Below are 26,907 nucleotides of genomic sequence, written 5' to 3'. Positions count from 1 at the left end.
ATGTACCAAACTGGCACATGTACCCCTGAACTAAAATAAAAATTAATCTTTTTTAAAATTTAATGGGTGACAAAACTTTGCCATCCATACACTCACCAACAATGAACATTATCATTTTTAATTAAACCTTTTATTTTGAGATAATTGTAGATTCACGTGCAGTTTAAGAAAACACAGGGGGCTGGGCACGGTGGCTCAGGCCTGTAATCTCAATACTTTGGGAAGCCAGGGTGGGCGGATCACCAGAGGTCGGGAGTTCGAGACCAGCCTGACCAACATGGAGAAACCCATCTCTATTAAAAATACAAAATTAGCCGGGCATGGTGGCACATGCCTGTAATCCCAGATGCTCAGGAGGCTGAGGCACAAGAATTGCTTGAACTCAGGAGGAGGAGGTTGCAGTGAGCCAAGATTTTGCCATTGCATTCCAGCCTGGGCAACAAGAGCGAAACTCTGTCAAAAAAACAAAAAACAAAAAAACCTCAGCACTTTGGGAAGCTGAAGTGGGTGGATCATTTGAGGTCAGAGGTTCAAGACCAGCCTGGCCGACATGGCGAAATCCCATCTCTACTAAAAATATAAATATTAGCCGGGTGGTAGCGACATGCACCTGTAATCCCAGCTACTCAGGAGGCTGAGGCAGGAGAATGGCTTGAGCCTGGGAGAGGTGGAGGTTGCGGTGAGCCTAGATAGCAGACCCTGTCTCAAAAAAAAAAAAAAAAAAAGAAAGAAAAAAAGGAAGAAAGAATACACAGAGAAATCCCAATGCCCTTTACTCACTTTCTCCCAATGGTGACATCTTGCAAAACCATAGTAAAACATCTCAACTAGGATATTGACAATGATAAAGCAAGATCCAGAACATTCCATCACCACAAAGTTTCCTCATGTTGCCCTTTTACAGCCACATTCACCTCTCTCTTGCTCCCGTCCCTTACTTAATACCTGGCAACCACTAATCTGTGGTTCATTTCTATAATTTGGTCATTTCAAGAATGTTATAGAAATGAAATAATATACTATATAATATATTGGAATTGGTTTCTGTCACTCAGCATAATTCTCTAAGGATTCATCCAGGTTGCTGCATTTATCAATAGTTCATTCCTTTTTATTGCCGAGTATTATTTCATGGTATGGCTGTACCAATTTGTTTAACTGTTCATCCATTAAAAGAATCTGGCTGGGCGTGGTGGCTCACGCCTGTAATCCCAGCACTTTGGGAGGCCAAGGCGGGAGGATCACTTGATGTCAGAAGTTCAAGACCAGTCTGGCCAACATGGTGAAACCCCGTCTCTATTAAAAATACAAAAATTATCCGAGTGTGGGAGCGTATGCCTGTAACCCCAGCTACTTGGGAGGCTAAGGCACGAGAATCACTTTGAACCCGGAAGGCAGAGGTTGCAGTGAGCTGAGATCGCACCATTGCACTACAGCCTGGGCAACAGAGCGAGACTCTTTCTCAAAAAAAAAAAAAGAAGCTGAAACAATAGGAAATTGGCTATATCAATCGCAATATATCCATAGGCTAGAATATTCTGCTGCTAGAGGTTGCATAAGGCCAGACTAAGGTGCTTGGACCTTCTCCTGAGAACAGCAGTCTCCAAAGTTTTGTTCATATGAACTTTACGGTACAAATATCAGCAAATATCTCATTAGCTGATATCCCAAAGCACAATATACAGTTAGGATGAGAGTCATCATTAATTAATGAGAGGGCATGTAAATTCACATTTCTTTCTTTCTTTTTTTTTTTTTTTTTTGAGGCAGTCTTGTTCTGTTGCCCAGGCTGGAGTGCGGTGGCGCAATCTTGGTTCACTGCAACATCCGCCTCCTGGGTTCAAACGATTCTTGTCCCTCAGCCTCCTGAGTAGCTGAGTTTACAGACGTGCACCACCACGCCCGGCTAATTTTTGTATTTTTAGTAGATACAGGGTTTCACTATGTTGGCCAGACTGGTCTGGAACTCCTGACCCCAAGTGATCCACTCGCCCCGGCTTCCAAACTGCTGGGATTACAGGTGTGAGCCACTGCGCCTGGTCCATAAATTCATATTTCAAAGTGTCTTTTTGATCATTGTTTTCTCAAATTTTATTACATTCCTTACAACATGGCTGACAAAGACCAGCATTCATACCAGAAAGAGACCTGTCAGCTGTGTCCTTTTCTACTTGTTTGCTGTGCTGGTAATTTTCACAGTATCTGGAACTTGCCATTTCTTTGCAGGAATATTTTGAAGCCATTTGTTTTCGTAAGACAACCTGGTAACATGATACTACGTTTAGTTAGACTGACACGACTCACTACACACTGCAATACACTGCAGAATGCTGAAAGGGATGCGTGAGGACCCTGCTGCCCATCCCCCAGGCGTGGACCGTCGTTCCCTCAGGAAGTCTCTGCTTGACATCGGCCCTCATGACTCTCAGACAGAAGTCAGACGTACAGATCAAGTGAGGCCAATACATTTACTATGTCATAGAAGAGCTTAATTCTTATTTTTATTTTATTTATTTTTTTTGAGACAAGAGTCTCGCTCCGTCGCCCAGGCTGGAGTGCAGTGGCGCGATCTCGGCTCACTGCAAGCTCCGCCTCCCGGGTTCACGCCATTCTTCTGCCTCAGCCTCATGAGTAGCTGGGACTACAGGCTCCCAACACCACGCCCAGCTAATTTTTTTTTTTGTATTTTTAGTAGGGATGAGGTTTCACCCTGTTAGCCAGGATGGTCTCGATTTCCTGACCCCGTGATCCGCCCGCCTCGGCCTTCCAATGTGCTGGGATTACAGGCGTGAGCCACGCGCCCGGCCGGAAGAGCTTAATTCTTTTCTCATTTTTAGGTTAAAAAATGAATAGAGGCCGGCCACGGTGACTCACGCCAGTAATCCCAGCACTTTGGGAGGCGGAGGCTGGCGGATCACCTGAGGTCGGGAGTTCGAGATTAGCCTGACCAATATGGAGAAAATCCGTCTCTATTAAAAATACAAAATTAGCCAGGCGTGGTGGCGCATGCCTGTAATCGCAGCTACTCGGGAGGCTGAGGCAGGAGAATCGCTTGAATCCGGGAGGCGGAGGTTGGAGTGAGCCAAGATCATGCCATTGCACTCCAGCCTGGGCAACAAGAGCCAAACTCTGTCTCAAAAAAAGAATCAACAAAATTAGCCAGGTGTGGTGGTGCGTGCCTGTAATCCAAGCTACCTGGGAGGCTGAGGCAGGAGAATTGCTTGATCCCGGGAGATGGAGGTTGCAGCGAGCCTAGATGGTGCCACTGCACTCCAGTGTGGGCAACAGAGTGAGACTCCATAAAAAAAAATTCAGGGGAAAAAAAGCAATTAAAAAACATAACTATAAAAATAATACAAATTACAAAACAACTATTTATATAGCATTTACATTTTATTAGTTATAAGTAATCTAGAGATGATTAAAGTGTACGGGGGAATGTGCATAGGTTATATGCCAATACTGCCTCATTTTATATGAGGGACTTGAGCATAGAAGGGTTTTGGAGTCCACAGGGGTCCTGAAACCAATCCCCCCTTCCCATGCCTAGGGATGACTGAATTATACAGCAGCAAAAATGAATATACTCAAGCTATATGCATGAGTCTCACAAATACGCTCACAGAAAAAAGCAAGTTGCAGAAGGGTAAATACGGTTGATATATAAAGGTTTTAAACACAGAAAGAACTGTTTAATGATATACCGATGCAGTAAAAGTATAAGAAATGTATGCAAACTTACTTAAATTCAGGGTGGTGTTACTTGGAGTAAGGCAAATGTTTGGGATGTCAGTAGGTACCTGACAAATGGCAACTTAACTTTGTTTTGGTTTTTTTGAGATAGGGTCTTGCCCTTTCGCCCAGGCTGGAGTGCTGTGGTGGGATGATAGCTCACTGCAGCCTCGATCTCCGGGCTCAAGCGATCCTCCCTCCCGCCTCAGCATCCCAAGTAGCTGGGACTACAAGCGCGTGCCACCACGCCCGGCTAATTTTTAATTTTTTTTTTGTAGAGATGAGGTCTCACTATGTTGCCCAGGATGGTCTTGAACTCCTGGGCTCAAGCGATCCTCCCGCCTTGGCCTCCCAAAGTGCTGGGATTACAGGTGTGAGCCACCGCTCTGGCCTGCAACTTTACTTATAATAATCTGTGTGGCAGGTGTCATTCGGCTCATTTTACAGATGAGGAAATTGAGGCACAGGGAAATGAATTGGCGGAATTTCAGTTCCGCTGGGTTTTGACACTGAATCAACTGGCGGAACCAGCGAGAGGACAGCCGGGATGGCTCTCAGGCCTCTCCCGGCGCTCTCTTCCGGACCGGTGAGTGAGACTTCTGGGGCCACGCCTCGTGAAATTCTGAGGCTTCTCTTCAGGGATCGAAATCCCCCCCGGCCCCGCCCTGCGCGTTGGGCCCCGCCCCAGCGGGTCATGAATATGCAAGTACGAGGAAGATATTTAAAGGTGCCGGCGCCACGCTCATATCCCTGCCCGGCGCTGCCCGCCCAGTTCCTGTCCCCAGACTGAGGCCCAGCCCCCTTCGCCCGTTTCCATCACGAGTGCCGCCAGCATGTCTGACAAACTGCCCTACAAAGTCGGTGAGTCCCAGGACCTGCAGCCGGTTGCGGCCGCTCGGCACCCGCCCGGGGCTTGTTCGTGGCGGGGGCTGCAGGGCCGACTCGGGGCGCTCTGGACCCCTGGAATCGCAGGCTCGGCGCGTTTCTGGCCGCGCGAAGCCACCTGGAAGTTGGAGTTCTCGCGCGGCCGTGAGCGGGCCGTTCCGGGTGGCCGCGGACTACAAGTCCCAGCATGCCCCGCGACGCCGGGGCCGCCGCGCGGGCTGCCGGCCGCAAACTGGCGGCGTGCTCCGCGGGAGAGCATACCTGGCCGCGGCCTGGGACGGCTGGCACCTGCCGGACCCTGCTCAGGGGGCCTGCGCCCGGCCTCCCAGGCCTGGACGGACCCTGTCCAGCTGGGCGGCCCCGACGAGGGTCCACTCTTCTCTGGGCCTCCTACAGGGACGGCGAGGGCACCGCGGAGGGTGTATGAGGAGAGGCCTGGAAAGCGAGCCCCAGGCCGGCTCCGGTCCTCTGCCCTGGGACTTTGGGCCAGTTACCCAACCTGTGGGGTCCCCCACCGCGCCAGCAGGGGCAGCCTTGCAGAAATCTAGAAGAAAATTTGGAGTGGTTAGAAAAATCCTGCTGTCCCACCGATTGAAGCGTAATACAGGGATAGTTAACGTTTACTTAGCATTTCCTGTGGGATCGGCACTGCCTTCTAGCTTTATTCTAGTCTCGTGGCTCTGTAGGGAAACTTCTCGTTTTATGATGAGAATCCTGAGGCAGAGGTAACGTGCCCTCAGTCTTACAGCTGGTGGTGATGGAGCAAGATTGGAACGCAGGCCGTCTAGACCTCTGAGCGCACCCTTTCACCACTGTGTGCAAGCGAATACACGCGGAACAATCCTAATGAATTTTCAGCAAAAACCAGTTCAGTTTGGCTAGTAGCTTTTCAAGTAACTTTGACACTATTGGACCGAGTGTGATGGCTCACCCCTGTAATCCCAGCACTTTGGGAGGCCGAGGTGGGCGAATCACTTGAGGTCAAGAGTTCGAGACCAGCCTCGCCAACGTAATGAAGCGCTATCTCTACCAAAAATACAAAAATTAGCCGGGCGTGGTGGCGGGCGCCTTCAATCCCAGCTACTCGGGAGGCTGAGTGAGGCAGGAGAATTGTTTGAGCCGGGAGACGGAGGTTGCAGTGAGCCGAGATTGCACCACCACACTCCAACCTGGGCAACAGAGCAAGACCCTGTCTCAAAAAAAAAAAAAAAGACACTATTAAGTCTGGAGAATGGCATCCACATTTATGGAACACTTGCTGTATATCTGGTGATTTACATGTGTTTACACAGTAATCTTCATAGAGGTGGACGTAATCCCGTTATATAGAGCATGAAACTGAGGCCCTTGGGAGGTGACTTGCAAAGATTCTGTTGAAGTAGTTCATCAAGTTGCTACCAGAATAGACTGTCTCCATTGTGTGGATGCTGAAACTGAACCCAGAAAGGTTATGTCAAGGTCACATCAATAGTAGAGTTGGAATGGGGGCTTGTCATATTGTGGAGATATTAGTGGGTCGGGATTGGGGCCATTGGGTTGTGTGGGTGGAGATAAAGCTGGATTTGGGAGAGGGGGAGCTTAGCTGGGTGGGGCTGGAGGAAGGAGGCCGTGCTGTATGCCAGATCTTGATCATATGGCATTATCTTTACTTAGGGCGCATGGCAAGCTAGGGATGATTATCCACACTTTACAGATGAAGAAACTGATGTTTAGAGGGGCTCTTGCTGTTCCTCTTGGCTTGTCCTGGGGACAGGTGTTCCTGTGATTTTTGCAAGTCCTTAGCTCCAGAGATTGCAGCATCTAGCCTCTCCTGTGCCTTTGGAGTTGAGGGTCCCACGGAAAACTGTGGGGCTGGCACAGTGTCCTCGAGGGCACTGAAGGAGTTATTTTTAGCTGGAGGGACATGTGGTGGTGGAGGGGTGGAGCTTAGCAGCACAGGGCATAACCCATTGTCCCATATAGCTGGGCCCCTCCCAGGAGGGGCCTTGAGAGGGCCCTCTGCTCTAGCCCTGCCTGGCTGCCAGTTCTGGTTCTGCCGTTAATTGGCTGTGGAACCTGCAGCAAACTCCTCTCTGGGTCCTTTCCTCATTAGTAAATGCTGGGACTCAGACTAGGTTCAGATTTGTGTTGTTTTTCTTTGCCACCCTTGTCAAGTGCTAGCCCCTCCCATGGATCTTTCATTCAGTTCTGATGACAGATATGGTCAGTAAACAGTTGCAGACCCCTTCTCTGAGCCAGGTCGTGCTGGAGACACAAAGGTGGCCCAGAGACAGGGGTGGCACAGACATGCATACAGGTAAAGTAGTATTGTCTCCATTTTATATGAGCAGATCTGCCACTACGGTCACCACCCCAGTCTGGTCTCTCTCCTTGCAGGTCTCCCTGGATCTCTTGCTCCACAGATCCACGCAGCAGCCAATGGGGTCTTTTCAAAAGACAAATCTGGTCTTTGAATGCTGGCCCCTGAAAACTGTAGGCTCCTCACTTCACTGGGACTGAAGTCCCAACTCATCTTACGCCTCTATTTGAGTCACCCTGGTGCACTCTTGGTTCCTCTAGCAGGGATATACTAGGTTCTTTCCTGTTTCCAGGTTTTTTTCAACACCTACTGTGTGCCAGGTACTGTATTAGGTGCTTGAGAGGAGCCTTCCAGGCCGAGAACTGCTTGGGTTAAAACCCTGAGGTGGGAATGAGTGGAGCTTGCCTGAAGTCAGTCAGGAAGCCTGTGTGTTGAACAGCTAGTGATGGGGGAAAGTGGAGAGATGGAGGAGGGGCAGGCAGTCATGCAGATAGGGCCCGAAGATTGAGGGAAGCCATCGGAGGGTTTGCTTGTTTAGTTTTGTTTACTTTAGTAGAATAATGGAGGTGATGTAACTTAAATTTTTAAAAGCCTCCTTCTTCTGGCTGCTGTGGGGAGAATGGCATGTTAGAGCATGGGACCAGTGAAGAGAGTGTGGCAGTGTCCAGCCGAGAAGTGGCAGTTTATTTATTTCTTTATTGTTTTTTTTGGAGACAGAGTCTCCCTCTTTCACCCAGGCTGGAGTGCAGTGGTGCTATTTTAGCTCACTGCCACCTCCGCCTCCCAGGTTCAAGTGATTCTCCTGCCTCAGCCTCCTGAGTAACTGGGATTATAAGTGCCCACCACCACGCCCAACTAATTTTTGTATTTTTAGTAGAGATGGGGTTTCACCATGTTGGCCAAGCTGGTCTCGAACTCTTGACCTCAAGTGATCCGCCCGCCTTGGCATCCCAAAGTGCTGGGATTATAGGCTGTGAGCCACCGCGCCCAGCCTGAGAAGTGACAGTTTAGATGAAGGTGGTGAGATGCGGTTGGATTGCTTATATATTTCACTTGTTGAGCCAAAAACATGCTGATTGAGGTGAAAGACGAAAAGAGGAATCAAATCTTAAGTTTTTTGGGTAGAGTAGCTGGTTGAATGGTGGTTTCATTTCCTAAAATGGGAAGATTGGGAGAGTAACCGGTAGTGGGGGCAAAGGAGCCATGAGGACTCCAACATGACACATAATAGATCCAACTGGACATCCAAGTGGAGGTGCTGTGGAGGCAGTTGGATCACATTGAGTCTCAAGTTCAGGGGAGTAGTTTGGGCTGGAGATAAATACGTGGGAGTCATCCCCACAGAGAAGGTATGTAAAGCCATAAGACTGGATGAGCTTAATTGGTAAACATTAGAGAACTGGGAGATGATGGAGCCCTGAGGGCCCCCAAACCTCTGTTATAGCTAAAGAGGAACCAGGAAGGTAGGTGGAAAAGCACAGGACAGTCACAGAAGCCAAGTAAAGAAAGGGTTTCAGGAAGGAGGGCAAGTCATTCATGTGATCTGTGCTGCTGGTAGAAATGTGGTCTTAGGTAATTTTGCATCAGGTGTGGAGATCAGGCTGGTCTTTGGATGAAAGAGCAGTTTTAGTGGAGTATGGAAATCCTTAAGGAGGAGAGGGCATGTGGAATCAGGCCCCATGGAGCAGGGACAGCTCATCTATTTTATTTTATTTTATTTTTTTGAGACTGAGTCTCACTCTGTCACCCAGGCTGGAGTGCAGTGGCATGATCTCAGCTCATTGCAGCCTCTGCCTCCCAGGTTCAAGTGATTCTCCTGCCTCAGCCTCTTGAGTAGCTGGGATTACAGGCACCCACCACCACACCCAGCTAATTTTTGTATTTTTAGTGGAGACGGGATTTCACCATGTTGGGGGAACAGGCTGGTCTTGAACTCCTGACCTCAAGTGATCTGCCCACCTTGGCCTCTCAAAGTGCTCGGATTACAGGTGTGAGCCACCGCGCCCAGCCAACTCATCTGTGGTAACAGGAAAGAGTGCCTGGTCTGAAGCTGTAGATGACTGCTATAGATGACTAGTGGATTCCATAGGGGAAAAGTGGCCTGGTTCTGAATTCATCTCAGTGAATTGGGAAGTGAGATTGTCATTCGATGGGGAAAGGTGTTGGAGGGTTGAGGAGAGTAGAAAATGGGAGTAAATTTACTAGGAAAATGTCATAGGATTGCTACAGTGTGCTATGTGTCTTTTATGGTCTTAATAAATGTGATATCTTGGCCAGGTGTGGTGGCTCACACCTTTAATCCCAGCACTTTGGGAGGCTGAAGCAGGTGGATCACGAGGCCAGGAGTTCAAGATCAACCTGGCCAACATGGTGAAACCCCGTCTCCTCTAAAAATACAAAAATTAGCTGGGCATGGTGGCGAGTTCCTATAATCCCAGCTATTGGGGAGGCTGAGGCAGGAGAATTGCTTGAACTGGGACCTGAGAGGTGGAGGTTACAGTGAGCCAAGATCGCACCACCGCACCCTAGCCTGGTCTACAGAGCCAGACTATGTCTCAAAAATAATTAATTAATTAATTAAATGTGATGTCTTGGTGTGGTTGTGATTGTCCTCCTGCTGGGTTCAGTGGGTCTGGTGCAGTGGAGGGTCGGGTTTAATTGGGCTGAGAGTTTTGCCAAGTGAGTTCTCAAAGGGAAAGGGGACAGAAGGGACACTAGAAATTGGTAGGATGAATTGAATAGAAATTCTGACCGGACAGGCCACAGCCTTGTTGGAGCTTGGGCTCTGGAGGGAGAAAACCAGAAAGATGAGACGTGCCTAGAGTTGGGTGCTTGAAGTCCAGATTTCCAAGGAGAGCTATCATTGGTGATGGCCTACCAGGGTAGGAGGGCTGGGGTGGGTGGCTTGAGTTGAGGCACAGCCGGAGTGGTCTCTCATGCAGGAGGCGTGTTTCATCTCTGAAATTGTTACAATGCACTTTAGGAAGCTGACTGACAGACAATTTTATTGATTATTAAATTCTTAGATTATTAAATTCTCTACAGAGTCCTTTGCCTCCCACCGCCTACCTCTTTGGGTGTTTGGCAGGATCTCAAGCTTCCCTAAAGATAAAAATCACCAGGAGTCTTAGACCTCCTGAATCAGATTTTCCAGGGGAGATTTACAAGCATGCCAGAGGAACATCCCTTATCGGGGAAGTCTGCACACTTTGACCTAGGGACTGACCTAGGGTATGACCTTGGAAATGGACCAGTGTGGTAGGGGAGAGAGGAGGGTGAGATGATCAGAGGGAAGAGTATTGAGATAGTGAGTTAGCTCATAATAATATCCTTCTTTCCTGCCTGAGAAGTTGAACAAATTCGAGACATTTTAGGTGGCAGATAGCACCTGAAATATACTTTTTGTTACCAGTAACCACGAAGCCAGAGGATGTAGATTAGTATTTTAGATGGCAGCACCCGAAATATTACCTTTTATTACTAATAATCTCAAAGCCAGAGGATATAGATTAATATGAAATCCAAATGATCATGCTTACTGAACCCCCGGATTCAGCAGTTACCCAATCAGTTGCAGGCAAGGTGGGCCAGGGTAGGTTGGTTTCTGGAAAAGCAGAGAACACCAGCTTCCTGCAAGTGGGCAGGTGAGTACTTGCTTGCAAAAAGAAGGGAGAGCTAAGCTGATCACACCATTTATTCCTCTCAGTTTTACTGGTCAGACAAGCTCACCCCACCTCCCCTGGGGCAGAGAAGCCAAGAGCATTAGTTATACGGATGAGTTCCTCCAGGTGGAAAGAAACATCAGGAGTGGGGAAGCATTTTCACATCTAAAAGGAGATCAAGGAACTGTCAAATCCAAAATGTTGGATAGTATTTATGAGTGTTGAATCACCGAGAGTGATGACTGAGAGAGGAAGATGGAGAAGCAGCAGCTAACATCTTTAGGGAGTCTTTAGGGAGTGAGGAGTGGCCTGGAGGTTGGTAGGTGTCAGCGGAAAGGCAGGGTAGTGGGAAGTATCACGTGAGCTATTTTTCAAAGGGACTCTTCTTTATGTTGTAATTTTTGTGTCCCTGTGTGATTAAATGTGTTCTCCCACAAGTCAGAAAGGTGCAGGTAGGCAGGGACCATGTCTTTCTTGAGTACTCTGGCTTCATAAATACTTGTTGCGTGAGTGAGAGAATGCGGTGGCAGAGTGCTAAGCCCTAGTGTGTTGAGTCCACACGTGGATCGGGGTCCACGCACAGTGACCGCCCCTCTTGGTTGGTGGGATGAGGGGACTCACGGAACTCCCACCTGTTTACCCCCGTAGCTGACATCGGCCTGGCTGCCTGGGGACGCAAGGCCCTGGACATTGCCGAGAATGAGATGCCGGGCCTGATGCGTATGCGGGAGCGGTACTCGGCCTCCAAGCCACTGAAGGGCGCCCGCATCGCTGGCTGCCTGCACATGACCGTGGAGACGGCCGTCCTCATTGAGACTCTCGTCACCCTGGGTGCTGAGGTGAGGCCCACAGCTGTATCACCCCAGAGTCCTTGCCCTCCCTGGGTTGGAGAAGGTGACTGTGCCAGGGGAGAAGATGACTGTGCCAGGGTGGGGACCTTCCAGGTGTGGAGCTGACCGTGGGCCTGGAGGGGCTCCTCCCTCTCACTCGGTTTCCTCCATTTCCCAGTGCTGCCACCCCTTGTGGTGAGTGTTCTGCAGATTTTCTCCCTGGCTGGGAAGGTCACTGTTGGCTACCTTCAAGGCATCCTCCTGATGGATGCTCTGGCAGGAAAAATTCAACGCCCATGTCCTACTTAGTCCCGTAAGGGTCAGCTTGCCTTGGCCCTCTGGGGGTCACAGGCCTACCCTGGACCCATCATGGCTGCTGGATGATGGCAGCTCTGATTGGTTCAGCCTGGGTCATGTGTGCCAATGATTAACAGCTCTCCTAAGGTCTCAGAGAGTCAAGAAGCAAGCTGGTTTCCCAAAGCAGGATAGGGCAGTGGAGCCAAAATCCAAAGAGGGGCTCAGGGCTCAGTCCTTGGACCTCTTCTTTCTTTTCAGCATTCACTCTTGGCGGTCTGATTTTGTAGCTTTAGACACTATCTATCTGGTGATGACTCTACATTTTTGTACTAGCCTGGACTTAACCTGGAACTCCAGACTGGCATATCCAGGAGCGGGGGTGTTGACGCTCCCTGGAGGTCTAGTACTCATCTCAGGCAGAACGCATTCAAACAGACTCACGATTTTCTGCCCCCTCTTCTTCCCGAAGCCTTCCCCACCTGAGTAAATGGAACCTCCACTCCAGCCTTCTGGGTTCTCTCAATTCACGAATCTGGGAGTCATCTCCTCCCCTCCCTTTCCTCCCCACTCCCAACCCCCAACCCCCTTTACTCCAACAACTCATCCCTCAGCAAATCCTGTCAGTGCAGCCTTCAGAGTAGACCCAGGATGTGACAGCTTCTCATCACCTCCACTGCTACTGTCATATTTCTTGTCTGGAGTCTTCTCCAACAGTCTCTGCAGTTGTCCCCTTCCTTCCACCCTTTCCCTTCCACACAGCACTGGAGTGAGGTTTTAAAACCTGAGTCGGATCTCGCCCCTGCTCTGGCTCCCATCTTCCCACCCAGCGTCCCCAGCCTATGATCCTAGAGCTTGCTGTGCCTAGATCCCAAGCCTCTCCCCACTACCTGAAGAGCTCTCCCTTTTCCTTGCCCAGCGTCCCTGGTGCTTTTGCGCCATCAGTGACCAACAGCCTTGTTTTGATGGTTCTTCTAGGTGCAGTGGTCCAGCTGCAACATCTTCTCCACCCAGGACCATGCGGCGGCTGCCATTGCCAAGGCTGGCATTCCGGGTAAGTCCTGCTTCTGGGATGTGGAATTTGTGAAGGGGCTCTGCCCTCTTTGCTTCACTGACTGCTAGAGCAACAGACTTCCTTACATTACAGAAAGGGAGAGGAGTCACAGCCAGAAAATCCTAGCCCAGTGACCCATAGGAAAGAGCTGCTTTGTCCCATCATCATCTAAAATCCCGTGGAAGTTGTTTATTGACCCAGGTCAAGCCGTGTAACCAGGAAGAGCAAGATCTTATGATTGGGAACTACATGATGAAGTGGAGGGGAAGTTCATTAAAGGAAGGATGTGGATCTCTTTCCAAAGAACTGGGGAGGGCTACGGGGCAGAAAAAGAGGTTCACTGCCTAGGGTATGGCAGTCTAAAGGACTGAGGAAGGACAAAGACTAAAGAGAACGGAGTTTTCACAGGCTGGGCACATGTCTGCTTGGACTTGGGGAGGGGAGTGGTTAGATCTGGCCCAGTGATTAGGACATTCAAGATTGCTTCTAACCAACCATAGGTGGAGAGGAGGGGGTGGCGTGGCGCTCCTTCACAGACTGACCAGGGCTGAATGGGCATGATCCCCATTCCTCAGCCTTGGCTGGGCACCATGGCTTTCTTCTGGGAAAGGCCTTGTTTTCTTTTCTTTACTTTTTTTTTTTTTGAGACGGAGTCTTGCCCCGTTGCCCATACTGGAGTGCAGTGGTGCGATCTCGGCTCACTGTAATTCTTAAGACCATTGTCTGCTCCAGTTGTGGGTAGGAGCAGCTGGCTCTGCTTGGCCAGCGTCCTTTGCTCACAAGAGGCTCCTGGGAACCCCACACCTGTGCCCTAGTCATGCCACATGGGAGGAGTGTGGGCTGGTGGTCAGTAGCCCTTAGTTCTGCAGTCTATTCTGGAATTTCATGTAGAGTGGCCCAAGTGCGTCTTAGCTCCTCTCTGGGCATCTGTAAGTGATGATAATGGTCATGCCTGCCTCACAGGGTTTCTATGAGGAAGAAAGAGATGGGGTATGGAGGATTTAGAGTCATGTCTGGCAGAAAGCAAGTGCCCCATACGTGGTAGCTGCTTGTAGTCATTTTTTGGCCAGACTTTGCCTGAGATTCCCCCCCACAGAGGCTGCTAGTGCTCCAGTCCTTTCAGTGCAGAGCAAACCCTGGATCCTGCCTTGTGGATCCCACTGAGGGGGAGGCGTTGTGGGACATCAAGCCCTGGTAACTCAGGATTGATGCCTCAGTCCTTGGGGCCCAGGCAGAAGGGGATGGGAAAGGAAAGAATGATTTCCTGATATCTATATCTGGGGGGGCTGTACATGGCTTCTGTCTCACTTAATCCATACTATTGTGAGCCCTATTTACAGAGGAGAAGACTGAGGCTCAGAGAGGTGAAGTGATTTGCCCAAGGTCACACAGCTGGCAAGTGGCAGAGCCAGGGTTTAAACTCAGATCTATCTGACTCCAAGTTGTGTTCTGACCACTGCTGAATTTTCAGAGGGGCCGGAGGTAGCTGGGGATGGGAATTGGGAAGGAGGTAGTTTTGGCTCTGCCAGGGTTGTTCCCTGGAGCAGGTACCAGTTGGGAAGTCCAGGCCCTGATGTGCCACTCACCCTCCAGTGTATGCCTGGAAGGGCGAAACGGATGAGGAGTACCTGTGGTGCATTGAACAGACCCTGTACTTCAAGGACGGACCCCTCAACATGATTCTGGACGATGGGGGTGACCTCACCAACCTCATCCACACCAAGTACCCACAGCTCCTGCCAGGTGAGCAGGGCGGGGCAGGTGGGCTGGGTGCTGGTGGGCTGGGTGGGGCCTGTTCGCCCACATGATGGCCGCAGGCCTGGCAGGACTCCCCTCACCTCAAGCAGCAGGATCTGGAAGATGGGAGGATGGCAGGCTGTGGCATTCATGCTGGCGCCTTCTGACTTCTGAGGGTGTGAGGCTAGGGCAGATGAGCTGATGGCCCAAGGGCAGGCACAGGGCCATGGTTGGGAATAGCTGGGAGGAAGCCAGCTTTGTTCAAAGCAGGTACGCGGAGTGCAGGGAGTGTGCAGAGTGCAGAGGCCCTGAGGCAGGAATGGCTGGAGTGTTCAGGAAACAGAAAAGAGGCCCACAGGATAGCAGTGAGCAAAGGGAGCCTTCGCTGGGGGTATGGTGTGAACTTTCGTGAAGGCCAGATGTGTTAGGGCCTAATAGGCCAATAGAAAAGTGTTTGACCAGATTCGCAGAGCAAGGGGAAATAACTGGAGGGCATTAGAAGATTTCTCTGAGAAGATACATGTTAGAAATGGCTGCTGCATGGAGGATGGGTTGTGGTAGGGAGATGGGAAAGAAGCGACAGGGTCAGGGACTAGAGCAGCGGCAGTGAGAACAGAGAAGCTGGGAGTTGTTCGGAGGCAGAGTCACTAGGCCTGGTGGTGGCTTCCCTGTAGGAGGGCGTCGGGGACTCCTCCCTCACGCAGGTCTGGGTGATTGGGGGGCCTGTGGGATCAGTCACAGAGATGGGAACCCAGAAAGAGGAATGGCTTTAGGGGGCAAAGATGAGGAATTTGCGTGAGCACAGGTATGGCATCTCTGAGGCTTGTCCTGTCCCCTCTTGTTTAGGCATCCGAGGCATCTCTGAGGAGACCACGACTGGGGTCCACAACCTCTACAAGATGATGGCCAATGGGATCCTCAAGGTGCCTGCCATCAATGTCAACGACTCCGTCACCAAGGTGAGCCGAGGGACAGTGACAGCTCCCGCTGCAGTGGCTGCAGCTCAGGGCGAGGCCTCTGGAGAAGAGTGCCCAGGAAGGCTGAGGTTAGGAACATGAAGCCTTCATTTGAGGGGACAAAAGCGGTTATAGACAGGCTAATGAGTACATTTAAAAGGGGTCTCAGAGCTGGGTGTTAGGAGCTTTATAGCTTTGGGAAGAAGAGCTTTCAAGTTAAGTGAGGTCTTTGACCGGGCAATCTCTCCTAGTAACTGATGCCTAGGAAGGCTCCACACTGGCAGAGAAAGATTAGAGAGAAGCTCTTGGAGCCGATCGGGGTGAAGGGCATGTGGGGGCATTGGCTGCTGGAGGGGTTCAGCCCAGGCCAGGATGCTCGGTGGGCCCACGATGCCTGGGCTCTTCAGAATACTCTGAGGCCAAGTTGTCCTGGCCCCAGGGCCTTGCCTGCCCCTATTGTCTGCTTACCCTGTTTCCTTTCAGAGCAAGTTTGACAACCTCTATGGCTGCCGGGAGTCCCTCATAGATGGCATCAAGCGGGCCACAGATGTGATGATTGCCGGCAAGGTAGCGGTGGTAGCAGGCTATGGCGATGTGGGCAAGGGCTGTGCCCAGGCCCTGCGGGGTTTCGGAGCCCGTGTCATCATCACCGAGATTGACCCCATCAACGCACTGCAGGCTGCCATGGAGGGTAGGATAGGGCAAGGGTTGGTTGTCAGCCACTGGGGCCAGAGGGAGGGGCAAGGCCACCGTAGATGACCCGCAGCCACTGTCTCTGCACAGGCTATGAGGTGACCACCATGGATGAGGCCTGTCAGGAGGGCAACATCTTTGTCACCACCACAGGCTGTGTTGACATCATCCTTGGCCGGTAGGTGCCAGATGGGGTTCCCGGAGAGTGAGGGAGGAGGGCAGGGTTGGGACAGCTCTCTGTCCCTGACAATCTCCCATGGTCTTGGGCTGCCTGACAGGCACTTTGAGCAGATGAAGGATGATGCCATTGTGTGTAACATTGGACACTTTGACGTGGAGATCGATGTCAAGTGGCTCAACGAGAACGCTGTGGAGAAGGTGAACATCAAGCCACAGGTGAGAAGCTCCCACCTTCCCAGCGGGCTGGGCAGATGGGAGTGCAGAGGATTGCTGGCTGCCAGGGAGGAGAGCTGAGGAGATGGTGGCAAACTGTGCAGGGGGATGGAGAGAAGAGGGCCTAGCATCAGAGCCAGCCAGACATGGCAACCTTATCCTGCAGGCAGCCGGCATCCCTGAAGGTATCAGGCAGGTGAGCTGTATGTGGTGAGGCTCTAGTTTTAGAAAGATCACTCTAGCTACTGTGTGCAGAATAAAAGCAACAACGGCGGGTGGTGGGGAGAGAGGCTTTTGGAGGAGGCTCGTAGAATCCCTGCAGGGGATGATGGCCGCCTCAGCTTAGGGAGTGCTGGGGATGGATGGACGGCTTGTGGGGTCAGGATGAAAGCAGAGTAACAAAGGGCACAGCTTTGGCCAGGCACAGTGGCTCACACCTGTAATCCCAGCACTTTGGAAGGCTGAGATGGGCAGATCACCTGAGGCCAGGAGTTTGAGACTAGCCTGGCCAACATGGTTGAAACCCTGTCTCTACTAAAAATACAAAAAAATTAGCTGGGCTGGGCACGGTAGCTCACGCCTGTAATCCCAGCACTTTGGGAGGCTGCGGCGGGCAGATCACATGAGGTCAGGGGTTCGAGACCAGCCTGACCAATATGATGAAACCCCATCTCTACTAAAAATAGAAAAATTAGCTGGGCGTGGTGGCGGGTGCCTGTAATCCCAGCTACTCGGGAGGCTGAGGCAGGAGAGAATCGCTTGAAGCTGGGAGGAGGAGGTTGCAGTGAGCTGAGATCACACCATCGCACTCCTGCCTGGTTAATAAGAGTGAGACTCCATCTCAAAAAAAAAAAGGCCGGGTTCGGTGGCTTATGCCTATAATCCCAGCACTTTGGGAGGCCGAGGTGGCCAGATCACGAGGTCAGGAGTTTGAGACCAGTCTGGCCAACATAGTGAAACCCCGTCTCTACTAAAAATACAAAAAGTTAGCTGCGTGTGGTGGTGTGCACCTGCAATCCCAGCTACTTGGGAGGCTGAGGCAGGAGAATCACCTGAACCCGGGAGGTGGAGGTTGTAGTGAGCCGAGATTGTTCCACTGCACTCCAGCCTGGGTGACAGTGCGAGACTCTGCCTCAAAAACAAACAAACAAAAAAATTAGCTGGGCATGGTGGTGGGTGCCTGTAATCCCACCTACTCGGGAGGCTGAGGCATGAGAATCGCTTAAACGTGGTAGGCGGAGGTTGCAGTGAGCCAAGATTGCACCATTGCACTCCAGCCTGGGCAACAGAGCGAGACTCCATCTCAAAAACAAAACTAAAAATAAAAAACAAAAAGGGACACAGCTTGAATCGCTGTGTGAGGAGCAGGCCAATGCACTGAGCTGGGAAAGAACAGGTTTGCATTGGGCATTGGGGCATTGAAACTGGAAGATGAGTTCTTGTAGGGGGTGTGAAGTTTTACTTGAGTTGCAATTATTATGGGTTTATTTTTTTCTCTGGTTATAAAAGTAGTATGTTTCTGGAAGACATTTTGGCTTTGGATATCAAGAGCTTTAAAGTTAAGCAACCTCTTTGACTGGGCAATCTCTCCTGTAATTGGTCCTTAGGAGATAATTAAGTATGTGTATAGAGATGGTCATCACTTTTTTTTTCTTTTTTTGAGATGGGCTCACTCTGTTACCCAAGCTGGAGGGCAGTGGCATGATCATGGCTCACTGCAGCCTTGACCTGGGCTGAAGAAGCTGATCCTCCTGCCTCAGCCTCCCAAGTACCTGGGACTACAGGTGTGCACTACTACACCTGGCTAACTTTTTATTTTTTGTAGAGACGAGGTCTTGCTGTGTTCCCCAGGCTGGTCTCAAACTCCTGAGCTTAAGTTACCTCCCAAAGTGCTGGGTTTACAGGCGTGAGCTGCCGCACCAGGCCCATCACATTTTTTAAAGGGAGAAAAGCCCACTTACGTGAGGTTCTTTGAGTTGGTGCTGTGCCGTGTTTGAGATATGTTACGGAAGATACAGACACAGAGGCTAAAGCCCTGATACCCACCCAGTCACAGCCACACCAGAAGCCCAAGTCCCAGAGAGGCAGACAGGCAGCTCTATGAACACACATCCGCTACGCTGCTCCTCTTGGGTGCTCTGCTCCTGCGTGGGAGTTCTCCTTGGCTAGGTCCTGCGCTAGTCTAGGGTGTCAGTTCCCGGCTAGGCAGAGGGCACCTCCATCTCTGCCTAGAAGGCCTGGCACTCATCACAGTGTGGGGGTGGTGAGGGCATGCTTCTGTGGCAGCCACACCCCTGACAGCCAGCTGTCTAGACCTCCTTTTGCAAAGGCATCACAGGTGAAACCTGCTACACTGGGGTGATGGGCACCTTTCTGCCAAGCTGCCTTCCAAAGCTGGACTCTATGCCCACCCTCAATATCCTTGACAGTCTTGCCAACCTTCTGCCCAGCATTATCTCTTGTCCGTCCTCTCAAGGGCCTCTGTACTCAGGCCGTAATTGACCACTCCCTGAATACCCACTGCAGCTCCTACTTCTGCTCATCTGTCCGGACAGCTCCGTTTGTTTGGAACAGAACACATGCCCTTCTCCTTGTTCATCTTCTCAGTCCAGCTCAAGAGACCCCCTTCCGGCCAGGCGCGGTGGCACATGCCTGTAATTCCAGCACTTTGGGAGGCCGAGGCAGGCGGATCACTTGAGGTCAGGAGTTTGAGACCAGCCTGGCCAACATGGTCAAACCCTGTCTCTACTAAAAATACAAAAAATTAGCTGGGCATGGTGGCTCATGCCTATAGTCCCAGCTACTCTGGAGGCTGAGGCAGGAGAATCGCTTGAACCCAGGAGGTGGAGGTTGCAGTGAGCTGAGAACACACCACTGTACTCCAGCCTGGATGACAGAGTGAGACTCCATCTCAGAAAAAAAAAAAAAAAAAATTAACAAAATAAAAAAGAGACCCCCTTCCTGGCCAGCTCCTCTGGCAGAGGCAATGCCCACACTCTTAGTACAGACCCCTAGTGCAGCATCCATCACTGGCTTTGGTCTCTGACCCCACTGTTGTACCAGGAGGGTAGAGTCTAGGTTGATGTGTCCCTGCAAGGGGCTTAGATGGGTATCAGTGAGTGCTTATTGATTGAAGCATCAATCAATGTTTGATGGGCATCAGAGACCTTTCCTTGGATTGGTAGTAGGCCTCTGGAGCAGCTTGGAAACCTGGGCTTTTGGGGAAATGTTTGGGAGGCTGCCTGAGGGTGGAGGGATGGCAAGGGAAGAGCTGGGAGTGGGGAGAAAGCAAGTTTGTGTGTTCAGATGGCTGGGACAGACGGAGGACTGGGGCACTGAGGCTGGGGATTTCCACGTCACGTTCACTCACTAAACCAGGAGTTCTCAACCTTGGCAGTCACCTGGGAGCCACACTATGGGCCACACGAATAGGAGTCTCTGGGAATGAGGCCAAGGTATCTTTTTTTTTTTTTTTTTTTTTTTTTTTTGAGACGGAGTTTCGCTCTTGTTGCCCAGGCTGGAGTGCAATGGCGCGATCTTGGCTCACCACAACCTCCGCTTCCCAGGTTCAAGCGATTCGCCTGGCTCATCCTTCCTGAGTAGCTGGGATTACAGGCATGTGCCACCATGCCTGGCTAATTTTGTGTTTTTAGTAGAGACGGGGTTTCTCCATGTTGTTCAGGCTGGTCCCGAACTCCCGACCTCAGGTGATTCCCCCCGCCTTGGCCTCCCAAAGTACTGGTATTACAGGCATGAGCCACCGCGTCTGGCCTGGGTATCCTCATTTTTTAAAGCTTCTGAGGTGATTCCAATGTGAGTGCCACGGCATTCAGCTTTTACTAAGCTGCATTCAAAACTATTTCATGGTTATTGAGAACATGGGATCTGTCCTCAGACCGTCCAGACTCAAATTGCAGCCTCCTCTTAGTGTGTGGCTCTAGACAAGTGACCTAACCCTTGTAAACTTCAGTTTCTGAATCTGAAATGGGGATGACAGCAGTACTGAAATCACAGGGTTGTTTCTGGGATGAAATGTGGTAGTTACCTGTAAAGGACTTAGTACAGGGCACACGACAGTGATCATAACAATAACATTAGCTGCTGCTTACTGAGTGCATCGTATGCGCCAAGCAAGTGTGAGCACATGAAGTTCTCACAGCAGAACTGTGCAGTCTGCAGCTCAGCATTTCTTTCTTTGTTTTTTTTTGTTGTTTTTTTTTTTTTGAGACAGAGTCTCGCTCTGTCACCCAGGCTGGAGTGCAGTGGCGCGATCTCGGCTCACTGCAAACTCCACCTCCCAGGTCCACGCCATTCTCCTGCCTCAGCCTCCCGAGTAGCTGGGACTACAGGCGCCTGCCACCACACCCGGCTAATTTTTTGTATTTTTTTTTAGTAGAGATGGGCTTTCACTGTGTTGGCCAAGATGATGTCGATCTCCTGACCTCTTGATCTGCCCACCTCTGCCTCCCAAAGTGCTGGGATTACAGGCGTGAGCCACTGCGCCTGGCCAGCTCAGCATTTCTTAATAAATATCGGCTATTATTTTTGTGCCAGGCCATGTGCTGGAGGTTGTTTTGGAGCAGTTCAGACACCTCATGGGCACTGTTGGAGGCAGAGAGGCCTGCCAGACCAGAGGGTGGGCTGTGGGAGTGGGGCCCTGCCTGCCCTCACTGTTGCCCTGCCTGCGTGTAGGTGGACCGGTATCGGTTGAAGAATGGGCGCCGCATCATCCTGCTGGCTGAGGGTCGGCTGGTCAACCTGGGTTGTGCCATGGGCCACCCCAGCTTCGTGATGAGTAACTCCTTCACTAACCAGGTGATGGCGCAGATCGAGCTGTGGACCCATCCAGACAAGTACCCCGTTGGGGTTCACTTCCTGCCCAAGAAGGTGGGTTTATTCTTCTACCTCAAGCCAAGGGTCATGTGTTTAATCTTGGGATCCCCACACAGGGCTTGCCAGAGTTTATAAAGTGCTTGCCTGTCTGCCCTCTTAGAGGCCCTCATGGGGTCTTCTACAGTGCAGAAGTTATTCTCCCCATTGACAGAAGAAGAAACTGAGACCCACAGTGGGGAGTGGCTCTCTGGAGCACGGCAGAGCAATAGGACCGGGTGGTGAGGAGAGCCTGGGCCTTGGAGCGGGACACACCCCAGTTTGAATCTCAGCCCCACCACTTAGAGGCTGTGTAATCCAGGCAAATTCTTTCTCTGTGTCTTCGTTTTCTCATCTGTGAAATGAAGGTAATAGTACACCCTTCAGGACTGTGAGGGTTTCCTGGGATCAGGGTCATGAACCCACACACCCACAGGGGCTAGGCAGGTAAATGAGTGATGCCGGCTGAACAAGGACTGGAAGAGCTGAAGGGGTAAAGGGCTGGTTGCCTCCTGGGAACCCAGGTCCGTCTGACCAGGGCTTCTAACCTTTCAGAAGAGCCAGAGATACCAAGATCTCTATACAAAATGATTTTCAAATACAGACAACTCATTAAAATTTTATTTTTATTTTGATTTTTTTGAGATAGAGTCTCACTCTGTTGCCCAGGCTAGAGTGCAGTGATGTGATCTCGGCTTAATGCAACCTCCACCTGCCGGGTTCAAGCAATCCTCCCACCTCAGCCTCTTGAATAGCTAGGATTACAGGCAGATGCCACCACACTTGGCTAATTTATTTGTATTTTTAGTAGAGACGGGGTTTTGCCATATTGGCCAGGCTGGTCTCGAACTCCTGATTTCAAGTGATCCACCCACCTCGGCCACTGCACCTGGCCTCATTATAATTAAAAAAATAACTGTGTGGGTTAACTTGGACATGTGTATAAGCTGAGTGCAGTCTGCAGGCTGCACATTGTGGCCTTGTAATAAGATGATACATCCCTGGCCAGGCGCGGTGGCTCACACCTGTAATCCCAGCACTTTGGGAGGCCGAGGTAGGCAGATCATTTGAGGTCAGGAGTTGGAGACCAGCCCGGCCAACATGGTGAAACCCCGTCTCTACTAAAAATACAAAAAAATGAGCTGGGCATGGTGGCACACGCCTGTAGTCCCAGGTACTCGGGAGGCTGAGGCAGGAGAATCGCTTGAACCCAGGAGGTGGAGGTTGCAGTGAGACGAGATCGTGCCACTGCACTCCAGCCTGGCGACAGAGTGAGACCCTGTCTCAAAAAAAAAAATGATACATCCCTAAGCATGGCATCTCACTATGGTTGTATGGTCTGCGTAACCATGAGGACGAAGTCCTCTGACATGAAATCCAGTGCTCACCCTAACACCCCATGCAGTCCACCCTTCCCTGGGGTCAGGACAGATGTTTTAGTCCTGGCTCTTCTTGGCAGTTTTACAGGTGAACTTTGCTTTGTCCCTTACCCTGTCCAATCCTCAGTCTCCCGATGAGCTAAATGGTAAGAGTAGCTCTTGCTCTTCCAGCCTTTGGCTGCTGGAGAAGCTGTGATGGGGTCTACATACCAACCCTTCATCCTTTGAAAGGCTGGTTCTACCAACTGAGGAAGACGCAGGAAGAGGCCTGGGGTATCTGCCTCCAGGGCCAGCCAACAACTAATCTCCCTGGAGCAACGTCTTGCTGGACCAAACATTTTACCCATAAGGACCTCAAGGCGTACCTTGTTCTGTGCAGCTGGTTGTGGGGTTGAAAGATTCTCACTTGATCCCTGTCTAATCCCAGCTGGGAGAAATATGGCTGTGAGTTTGCTGAGAAATTGGTCAGGCCTTTGAAATGAGGGCAGGGTTGGAAGTGAAAGAGGCAAAGCTCTCAACTCCCACCTCAGCACCTGACCCTGTCCTTACCACTTTTCTTCATCATTGCTAACATGTGGCTTGGGGACAGGACACTCTTGGCATCATGCCTCGCATGCTGTATGCAGGCAAGGGACTAGGTACCTTGGTCAAAAATGACAGAAGGCAGCCACCATTTATTAAGTCACCTACTGCACGAATGACTCTGAGTAGCACTGATGTTTGTAACAGCCTTGAGAGATGAGTGATCCATCCTGCAAATGGGGAAAGTCAGGTGTAGAGACTAACTTGCTCTCACAGATGTTAAATATTGGGCCAGGAATAGAACCTAGCTCTGTCTGTCCAAGGTGTTGACCTTAGGACGTGAGACACACCTTCTGGTTCAGAGTGCTGGGAGAAGGAAAAGTTCTGGGCTAGTTCAGGCCAAGCAGAAGGTTGATTTCAATGTGTACTGTGGGGGTTGGAGGCCATCGTTCTACCTCTGGAACTGACGTGGACTCAGTTCTAGGCTGGGCCCTGGTCCTACTGTTGCCTGCCTCTCGGCTGAGCACATCACCTTCTGCAGGCTCTTTGCTTCATCTGAAGATACAAGGATAAACTGCACGCATCCTACTTCTTAAAGGTGTTTGGGAGGCTCTAATGAAATAGTAGTTGTGAAACCACTTGGGAATGTAAAAGCTGTGGGCTGAGCTGTGGTCAAACACCGCTATGCCATCATGGGACAGGATGGGGTCCCTTAGGGGTAGGGAGAGGCCTACCTCATGAGAGAGTTAGAGGCTTGCTTGTATTTAACTCTTGCCTCTGTCCTCCTCAGTTTCTGCATAATCTCTTCAAAGCTGCTCTAGAGGCCATAAGCTGGGATGCTTGAGACACATTTTGGGGCTTTGAAGCCAGATAGACCTGGGTTCAAATCCTAGCTCTGTCATTCACTAGCTTGGTGACCATGGACACGTCATTTCACGTTTCTGAACCTTGATTTCCTCATTTTATAAAAGGAGGATGGCAGTGGATTAGAATCCTTTTGGTTACAAGTGATAGAAACACTATTCAAACCAGTATATCAGTTATCTTGCTGCATAACAATCTAACCCCCAGACTTACTGGCTTCAAATAATAAATATTTATTATTTCAGTTTCTGTGGGTCAAGAATTTGAGATCAGCTTAGCTGGCTGCTTCTGACTCAGGCTCTTTCATGAGGTTGCGGTCAAGATTTCTGCCAGGGCTGCAATCACCTGAAGGTTTGACTGGGTCTGGAAGATCCTCTTCACATCGCTGTTGACAGGAGGTCTCAATTCCTCATGCATGGGCCTCTCCAGAGGGCTGCTTATGCATCCTCAGAAGATGGCATCTGGCTTCCCCCAGAGTAAGTCATCCAGAGGAGAGCAAGGAGGAAGCCACAGGGTCTCTATGAACTTGTGTCCAGAGTCACACACCATCACTTCTGCTTTCTTCTATTCATTAGAAATGAATCACTCGGTGGGGTGGGGGAAGGTGGTGGAGATTAGGCTCTAATTCTTAAAGGAGTTCAAAGAATTTATAGATACATTTTAATCAAAAAAAGCAACCAGTTTAATCCAAAAAAAGAACATTATTCTCGAATCTGCCAGGCGCGGTGGCTCACGCCTGTAATCCCAGCACTTTGGGAGGCTGAGGCAGGCAGATCACCTGAGGTCAGGAGTTCAAGAACAGCCTTACCAACATGGTGAAACCCCATCTCTACTAAAAACAGAAAGTTAGCTGGGCGTGGTGGCGCACGACCGTAATCCCAGCTCCTCGGGAGGCTGAAGCAGGAGAATCACTTGAACCTGGGATGTAGAAGTTGCAGTGAGCCGAGATCGTGCCACTGCACTCCAGCCTGGGTGTCCGAATGAGACTCTGTCTCAAAAAAAAAGAACTTTATTCTCGGATCCAAACACTGGAAACCTAGGATTCTGTGTCATCATAGCTCTGTCTTTCTGTCTCTCGGATCTATCTTCGTTTCACTTGTAAAATAGACTTGCAGCTGGTGAGCTGAGACTGATAGATACCCTTCCCTGTTTAGGAATCCCAGTGGGGTTGGAGCACCTTGTCTCTGCCTATCATGGAAAATATGTCCTGTGCATAGATCAATTCCAGAGAAGCGTTTTAGTTAGCTGCTTGAGTTGAAGAATGAGGAAGGAGATGTGATTGATGGTCCTGTCAGGGCCACATGGAGGGGACGGTGTGGCATGGTTCCCTTTTGAGGGGGGCTGGGCAGCCAAAACAACACATTAACTGAGGCTGGGTGTGAGGATAGAAAGAGTTAACATGAGTACCACACATGGCAGATACCCTAACGAACACTTCTGCCTCTATTGGCAGCCAGACGCACGTAGGGGTCCCAGAGAATGGCACTGATTCCCGGTCTTCCTTTGTTTCTTCCCAGCTGGATGAGGCAGTGGCTGAAGCCCACCTGGGCAAGCTGAATGTGAAGTTGACCAAGCTAACTGAGAAGCAAGCCCAGTACCTGGGCATGTCCCGTGATGGCCCCTTCAAGCCGGATCACTACCGCTACTGAGAGCCAGGTCTGCGCTTCACCCTCCAGCTCCTGTCCTTGCCCAGGCCCCGCCTCTCCTCCCTAAGAGCTAACGGCACCAACTTTGTGATTGGTTTGTCAGTGTCCCCCATTGACTCTCTGGGGCCGATCACTCAGTTTTTGGCCTCTGCTGCAGCCGTCATACTGTTCCAAATGTGGCAGCAGGAACAGAGGCCCCTCCTCAAGTCCCGGTCATGATGGAGGTCCCAGCCACAGGGAACCATGAGCTCAGTGGTCTTGGAACAGCTCACTAAGTCAGTCCTTCCTTAGCTTCGAAGTCAGTAGTGGAGTCACAAAGCCCATGTGTTTTGCCATCTAGACCTTCACCTGGTCTGTGGATTTATACCTGTGTGCTTGGTTTACAGGTCCAGTGGTTCTTCAGCCCACGACAGATGAGAAGGGGCTATATTGAAGGGCAAAGAGGAACTGTTGTTTGAATTTTCCTGAGAGCCTGGCTTAGTGCTGGGCCTTCTCTTAAACCTCATTACAATGAGGTTGGTACTTTTAGTCCCTGTTTTACAGGGGTTAGAATAGACTGTTAAGGGGCAACTGAGAAAGAACAGAGAAGCGACAGCTAGGGGTTGAGAGGGGCCAGAAAAACATGAATGCAGGCAGATTTCGTGAAATCTGCCACCACTGTATAACCAGATGGTTCCTTTCACAACCCTGGGTCAAAAAGAGAATAATTTGGCCTATAATGTTAAAAGAAAGCAGGAAGGTGGGTAAATAAAAATCTTGGTGCCTGAAAGAATTTTGAGCCTTTATTTTATAGACAGTCCTCTGCCAACAATGTATGCCATGAATAGGGGGTTATAGTCGTGCTGATGAAGCATTCACGGGGTACTCTGCAGTGGAACGGCTGCCTGTGGTCCTTAGGCTTGAGAGAATGGGTAAAGTGAAGAGGGAACTCTTTCGTTTTTTTTTTTTTGAGACGGAGTCTTGCTCTGTCACCCAGGCTGGAGTGCAGTGATGCAATCTCGGCTCAATGCAACCTTCGCCTCCTGGGTTCAAGCGATCCTCCTGCCTCAGCCGCCTGAGTAGCTGAGATCACACCCAGCTAATTTTTTTTTG

The 26,907-nt window shown here is 50.5% G+C and overlaps 1 protein-coding gene across 5 annotated transcripts; it reads left to right on the top strand.

Annotated features, from left to right (window-relative positions):
* The first annotated feature begins 4,399 nt into the window (after positions 1 to 4,399).
* On the top strand, positions 4,400 to 26,584 carry AHCY (adenosylhomocysteinase). 5 transcript variants are annotated; one of them, XM_024238602.3, is made up of 11 exons: positions 4,400 to 4,593; positions 11,227 to 11,417; positions 12,681 to 12,756; positions 14,350 to 14,499; positions 15,340 to 15,452; positions 15,933 to 16,140; positions 16,233 to 16,320; positions 16,421 to 16,538; positions 21,228 to 21,422; positions 25,687 to 25,825; positions 26,202 to 26,584. In XM_024238602.3, the coding sequence occupies exons 1-10, from the start codon at positions 4,566 to 4,568 to the stop codon at positions 25,816 to 25,818; spliced, it is 1,299 nt and encodes a 432-aa protein (XP_024094370.3). In that variant the 5' UTR covers positions 4,400 to 4,565; the 3' UTR covers positions 25,819 to 25,825; positions 26,202 to 26,584. The 5 variants fall into 5 exon arrangements, with proteins under 5 accessions (XP_024094370.3, XP_054398137.2, XP_054398136.2 ...); XM_054542162.2 differs by lacking the exon at positions 4,400 to 4,593 and adding an exon at positions 4,788 to 6,075; XM_054542161.2 differs by lacking the exon at positions 4,400 to 4,593 and adding an exon at positions 4,788 to 6,075 and having other exon boundaries at positions 25,687 to 26,584.
* Positions 26,585 to 26,907: the final 323 nt, after the last annotated feature.

This window comes from Pongo abelii, chromosome 21, assembly GCF_028885655.2.
Source record: "Pongo abelii isolate AG06213 chromosome 21, NHGRI_mPonAbe1-v2.0_pri, whole genome shotgun sequence".
NCBI lineage: Eukaryota > Metazoa > Chordata > Mammalia > Primates > Hominidae > Pongo > Pongo abelii.
Note: the sequence above shows the minus strand (reverse complement) of the source record. Positions and strands in the feature narration are given on the sequence as shown.